We start from the raw sequence: 7,208 nt of genomic DNA on the forward strand, positions 1-7,208 counted from the left end.
GGGCGGATCACCTGAGGTCAGGAGTTCAAGACCAGCCTGACCAACATGGTGAAACCTCATCTCTACTAAAAATACAAAAAATTAGCCGGGTGTGGTGGTGCGTGCCTGTAATCCCAGTTACTTGGGAGGCTAAGGCAGGAGAATCACTTGAACCCAAGAGGCGAGGTTGCAGTGAGCCAAGATCACACCACTGCACTCCAGCTTGGGTGAAAAGAAAACTGAGGCAGCCAGAGCTATCTTCCCAACATCAAGTGACTCCCAAAAGCAACACCTCTTACAGTTTGAACTGCCACCTCTTACTGTCCTGCACTTCTGTATCCCTTCATTGTCATACTTCATCAGCCTATTAGGCACATTCCCTCATGTCTCCAATTTTCTACTTTTCATTTTGTTGAGTATTTGTAAAACAGATTTTTTTTGAGACCCAAAATACAAATGTTTTGGGGGAGTCTCACTCTGTTGCCTGGACCAAAGTACAGTAGCACAATCAGGGTTCATTGCAGCCTCAAGGTCCTAGGCTCAATGATCCTCCTGCCTCAGCCTCCCAAGTAACTGAGACTACAGGTGCACACCACCGTATCCACCTAATTTTTAACTTTTTTACTATTTTTTGTAGAGACAGGAGTTTCACTATGTTGCCCAGACTAGTCTCAAACTCCTAACCTCAAGTGATCCTCTTGCCTCAGCCTCCTAAAGTGCTAGGGTTACAGGCGTGAGCCACCACACCCAGCCTGAAAAACAGATTTTTAAAACTTGCCATAATTTTGTACAAATTAAGAGTTTAAAAGCTTTAAGTGAAGAAACTATCATATAGGTAATTGTGTGTTTAATCAATGACTCCAACATGACATTATCATTACAGCCATCAGCTGGTTATCCTCTGTTTTGTCCTCTTTCTCAGAAGCCATTTTTAGTCATAATCTGAACCTTGGTTATAATGAAAGTAAATGCTGTTTATGTTCACATCCATAATATTTACCTTCAAGCATGCTTCTGATCTCTTCAGCATGAGTAACTTCTTTTGCTGTCTGTCCACTCCCATTAACAACAGTAGTATCAGCATTATATTCTAAGAGAAGAATTACCAACTCCTAAAAATCAGAGAATTGATTTTTAACTATTAAGCTAAGATTTTATTGCATTACCACCCTTTTCCAAATTTCTAACTACTACAGAGTCTCCACAATAGAAAAAAGTACCATGTGAGAATATATCACGTTATGTCTATAATAAGTGATTCAATTGTGATAATACTTGACAATTGCCTAAACAACTGCCAATCCACAACTGATACATAGCCAACTTCTATAATTGATTTTTTACATAAACTATCTGGCTGTTCTGACAAAATAATTCATGTGGTCAAATTAAATGTGTTAGTAAACACAGCCACTATTTAAATTAGAGAAGGAAGTACATTCAGTGAAGATCATTCCTCTAAGGCCTGTTGAGAAATATAATTTCTGCCCAACAGACCAAGATTTTTTAAAATTAATCTTGATATTTAAACAAAATAAAGCATTATTTTCTAAAGTGATACACCATTATTGACTGATAGGATACACCATTCTTGGAGGAATGGTTTATAATGAAGCATTATAATTAAGCATTAGATAAGCATGACAAAAAAAAAAGAAAAAAAAGAAAAAAATAGATAAGCATGATGATCTCCTGGAGTCAATATTCAACAACAGATAATACACTACAGATTTGTATTTACTCTAAGTGGCTAGCTGGTCTTATAGAAATTTCAAACTAATTGATAATATACATACATACAGTATCACTGGGTCAGTTACACCACTTAACAAGACAGCAGAAATTGAGGAACAGAATTTCTGATATTGTGGACAGTATTAGAAATTTGATGTTTGATTATCTTAAGATACACAGCACCTAGGGAGGGGATGATGGCAATGCTTGCTCTTCAGTCTTGCACCAAGGGAGGCTGAAAAACAGTGCCATTCTAACTTCTAGACTGACAGTGCCTGTAAAATATGAAGTGATATCCCGCATCGCTACATGTTGTCCTAGGAATTTCATCTTTCCTTTGGGCCATAACATACATTTCCTACATTCTTTTAGAATGTTTTCATAGCAAAAAATGCTTAAATAAAATCTAAGAAACATAAACAGGCAAAAAATACATATACTTATCATTTTATGACCACTATAAACATTTTGGTGTATTTCTTAATCAATTTCCCTATGCAAAATTTGAGTTTTTGTAACATAATTTTACTTATATGCCACAATTGTTTTATACCTACATTTCCCAGTACAGTACAGTGTTTACAAACACATTTTCATATTTGAGTATTATTCTATAAAATGTACTAACACATTTTAAAAATAGGAAAATTGTTTTTTTAAATCTCCTAATATCTTAATAAAGTGAATTCTTATAAAATATCTTAACATTTTCTATCATCTTAAAGGTAACATTTTGGGATTCACATTTTCATGCTTTACCTAAATAGTTCATATTAATTAAAGAAAGTAGAGCAACCTACAGAATGAGAAAAAAATTTATAAATACAAGTCTCTTGACTTGTATCCAGAATATATAAAGAACATTTACGCCTCAACAATAAAAAGACAACCCAATTACAAATGGGCAAAGACAATAATGAACAATCCAAAAAGGGAAACTAAGAAAAACAATTCTATTTATAGTAGCATCAAAAAGAATAAAATGCTTAGGAATAAACTTAACCATGAAGACAAAAGGCTTATACACAAAAGACTCAGCACAAAACACTGCTGAAAGAAATTTAAAATGACATAAATAAATGGGAAAACATCCTGTGATCATGGATGGAAAGACTTAATATTGTTAAGAGGAGAATACTACCCAAAGCTATCTACAGATTCAATGCAAACCCTATCAAATACTAACGACAGTTTTACAGAGACAGAAAATCCCATTCTAAAATTCATTTGGAATTTCAAAGGACACCAAAAAGCCAAAATAATATCTAAAAGAAGAACAAAGTTAGAGATACATCTTGACTTCAAAACTAACTACAGAGCTACCATAATCCAAACAACGTGGTACTGGCATAAAGACAGATACACAGACCAACAGAACAGAATAGGGAGCCCAGAAATAAACTCTCAGATATATGGTCAAATGATTTTTGACGTAAGTGCCAAGACAGTTCAATGCAGAAAAGACAGTCTTTTCAAAACATTGTACTGGGAAAACTGAATATCCACATGCAGGAGAATGAAGTTAAACACATACCTTATACCATATACAAAAACTAACTCGATATAGGTCAAATATGTCAAAACTAAAACTATTAAAATTATTAGAAGAAAAAATACCAAGAAAGCTTCATAAGACCTGATTTAGCAATGATTTCTTGCATACGACACCAAAAGCACAGGCAAAAAATGAAAAACCTCATCAAACTTTGAAACTTTGTACATCAAAGGGCCCTATCAAGAGAGAAAAAGGAAACCCAGAGAACAGGAAAAAATACTTGCAAATCATGTATCTGACAAGGAATTTATATACAGAATATGTAGAGAATGTCTAAAACTCAAAAACAAAACAAATAACCAGATTAAAAAATGGGCAAAGGACTTGAATAGACATTTCTCCAAAGAAGAGGTACAAATGGTCAATAAGTCCACAAAGGTAATCCCAGCACTTCAGGAGGCCAAGGCAGATGGATCACTTGAGGCCAGGAGTTCGAGACCAGCCTGGCCAACATGGTGAAATGTGGTCTCTACCAAAAATACAGAAATTAGCCGGGCATGGTGGCATATGCTGGTAGTCCCAGCATCTACTCAGAAGACTGAGGCACAAGAATCCCTTGAACCCGGGAGGCAGAGGTTGCAGTGAGCGGAGATTGTGCCACTGCACTCCAGCCTGGGAGACAGAGCAAGATTCTGTCTCAAAAAAAGATAAAATAAAATAAGCAGTCTAGGTTAAACACAATGGGTATGTTCTGCAGTGGAGAGAGGAGGATTTTCAATGAAAACTCTTCAAAGACCAACTCAAATACTGTGTAGGGAGCAGGTGCTGGAGGAAGATGAGGCCCATTTTAGGTGCATGAAGTTTCAGATGCCCGAGGGGCAGTGAGGGACGCCCAGCATGCAGCAGAGCAGAGGACCTGGACGCCTAGAGCAGAGCATGAGGTCAAAGTGCCGATGTCCAGTGAACCCCAGGAGGAGAAAATAAAGCCACAGAGTAGATTGGTTTGTTGAGGGGGAAAAGTTTCAAGAGAAGAGAGAATGTGGGGGATTTTTTGTCTTTTTGTTTTTGTTTTCTTGAGGGGAGACAGGGTCTAACTTTGTCACCCAGGCTAGAATACAGTGGCACGACCTCGGCTTATGGCAGCCTTGACCTCCTGGGCTCAAGCGATCCTCCCACCTCAGCCTCCCGAGTAGCTGGGACTACAGGCGTGTGCCACCATGCCTGGTTAATTTTTGCATTTTTTTTTTTGTAGAGACAGGGTTTTGCCACGTTGCCCAGGCTGGTCTTGAACCCCTGAGCTCATCTGATCTGCCCACCTCGGCCTCCTGAAGTGCTGGGACTACAGGCGTGAGCCACTGCACCTAGCTGAGAAGAATGTTTAAAAAAAAAAAAAAAAATCGAAAAAAATCTATAATGAAAGGTAAGGACCAAAAAAAGGCAGGAATAATAAAAGCAGCCAGAGAAATAAACTGTAGCATGCCTCCTCCCAGAGAAGTAGTCAGCCTCGTTAAAGTGTAGCTATGGAAAAGTAAGAAAACAGAAACTCTTAAAGTATGTAAACCACTGCCGACCTTTGGGAAAAAATTCAGTTAACTGGGAGAGCCAAGACTCAGACTAGAAAGGGTCAGATTAATCAGGTGTTAAGGAATTTGAAAGACCAAGCACAGTGACTCACGCCTGTAATCCCAGCACTTTGAGAGGCCAAAGTGGGCGAATCACTTGATATCAGGAGTTCAAGACCAGCCTGGCCAACATGGCGAAACCCCATCTCTATTAAAAATACAAAAATCAGCCGGGCGTAGTGGCGTGAACCTATAGTGCCAACTATTTGGGAGGCTGAGGTAGAAGAATTGCTTGAGCCCAGGAGGCGGAGGTTGCAATGAGCTGAGATTGTCCCATTGCACTCCAGCCTGGGCAACAAAGTGAGACTCCATCTCAAAAAAAAAAAAAGGAAATTGATAAAGGAGATGTAGATACATGTATTTTTTAATGCAAGCATCCTCCTCAGAGAAGGCTTCCTCACTCACTGTCTAAAGTAGCATTATCCACTCCCAATCTCTCATCCCCTTACTTACTAATTTTCATAGCCCTTCTAAATGCCTGTATTGTTTGCTCCTCTTTGATGAAAAAAGGGATTTGGTCTCTTGTTCACTGCTACACTCCCTGCACCTAGAGCAATGCTATTTGTTTTTCAATACTTTTTCCTGAATAAAGATTTTTACTGAAAATATTCCTGGCTAAGACAGCACTTCGGCCAATTTGACAACTAACGACTAAAAAGTCAGAGGAGTAAAGTATTCACTTTAAGCATGATACTTTTATTTTTTAATGGCGGCATAGAGTATGTTTGGACCAGCAGCGCCACAAGGGTGAGAGCAAAGAACAACGTGAACACAGCCATGAATCATGCTCCCAAATCACCCCAGCTCCACTTTCCGCTCAGCAGTCGGTCGTTTCCTTATTGCGCCATTATATTGCTGTCACCATCACACAAGTCATCTCAGATGAAATACTTAGAGAAAAATCCTCATGCCCAGATTATTTGTTAAAAAAAAATAACAACTTTAATGAGATGTAATTCACATACCATAAACTTCACCCTGCTAAAAGTGCACAATTCTGTGGCTTTGAATATATTCATAGAGTTGTACATCATCACTATCTAATTTCAGAACGTTTCATCACTCCAAAAAGAAACCCCATATCTGTTAATAATCACTGCCTATTTCCCCTCCTCGTAATCCCCTAGTAACCACTAATCTACTTTCAGTCTCTATGGATTTGCCTACTCTGGACATTTCTATAAATAAATCAAACAATACGTGGCTCTTTGTGTCTGGCTTCTTTCAGTCAGCAAGTTCTCAAGGTTCTTTTATGTTTTGGCGTGTATCAGTACTTTATTCTCTTGATTTCTGAATAATACTCCATTGCATGAATACACCACATGTTTACTAATTAACTAATGAATATTTGAGTTATTTCTACTTTTTATTTATTTTTATTTATTTTTGGTAGAGACAGGGTTTCACGCTGTTGCCCAGGCTGGAGTGCAGTGGCATAATCATAGTCACTGCAGCCTCAAACTCCTGGCTCAAGAGATCTTCCAAGCTCAGCCTCCCAAAGTGCTGGGACTACGACAGGTCCATGCCACTGTGCCCAGCTATTTTTTTTTTTTTTCATGTTTTGTAGAGACAGGGTCTTGTTATGTTTCCCAGGCTGATCTTGGACTCCTGGCCTCAAGCAATCTTTCTGCCTTGGCCTCCCAAAGTGTCGAGATTACAGGCATGAACCACCAAACTCAGCCTCTCCTTTTTCACTGTTAGGAATTATGCTGCTATGAACACTCCCGTACTGATTTTGAAAGATAATGTCTCTGTAAAATTATCTACCTTCAACAGAAATACCACATGAAAAGTTTTACCTCTTGTAAAGCAATTTCTTTTTCTTTTTTTTTTTTTTTTTGAGACGGAGTCTCGCTCTGTCACCCAGGCTGGAGTGCTGTGGCGAGATCTTGGCTCACTGCAACCTCTGCCTCCCAGGTTCAAGCAATTCTCCTGCCTCAGCCTTCTACCTTCCAAGTAGCTGGGATTACAGGTGCATGCCACCACACCCAGCTAATTTTTGTGTTTTTAGCAGAGATGGGGTTTCACCATGTTAGCCAGGCTGGTCTTGAACTCCTGATCTCAGGTGAGCCACCCGTCTTGGCCTCTCAAAGTGCTGGAATTACAGGCATAAGCCACAGCGCCCAGCCGTAAAGCAATTTCTTAATGCAGGCTTCAGGTTTCAAGATTAGAAAGGAGAAATAATTTCTAAAAATCATGCTTATTGGGCCAGGTGCAGTGGCTTTCGCCTGTAATCCCAGCACTTCGGGAGGCTGAGGCAGGCAGATCATGAGGTCAGAAGTTCAAGACAAGTCTGGTCAACATAGCGAAACCCCGTCTCTACTAAAAATACAAAAATTAGCCAGGCATGGTAGTGCGTGTCTGTAATCCCAGCTACT

The 7,208-nt window shown here is 39.0% G+C and overlaps 1 protein-coding gene across 1 annotated transcript in view; it reads right to left on the reverse strand.

Annotated features, from left to right (window-relative positions):
* OSBPL1A (oxysterol binding protein-like 1A) overlaps positions 1-7,208 on the reverse strand; it is a 237,844-nt gene that overhangs the window by 181,596 nt on the left and 49,040 nt on the right. Inside the window, exon 5 of the mRNA XM_011939267.1 lies at positions 980-1,091. Within this exon, the coding sequence (XP_011794657.1) occupies positions 980-1,091 (112 nt within the window). The remainder of the gene's footprint in view (positions 1-979; positions 1,092-7,208) is intronic.

Source organism: Colobus angolensis, unplaced genomic scaffold (assembly GCF_000951035.1).
Source record: "Colobus angolensis palliatus isolate OR3802 unplaced genomic scaffold, Cang.pa_1.0 Scaffold18, whole genome shotgun sequence".
NCBI lineage: Eukaryota > Metazoa > Chordata > Mammalia > Primates > Cercopithecidae > Colobus > Colobus angolensis.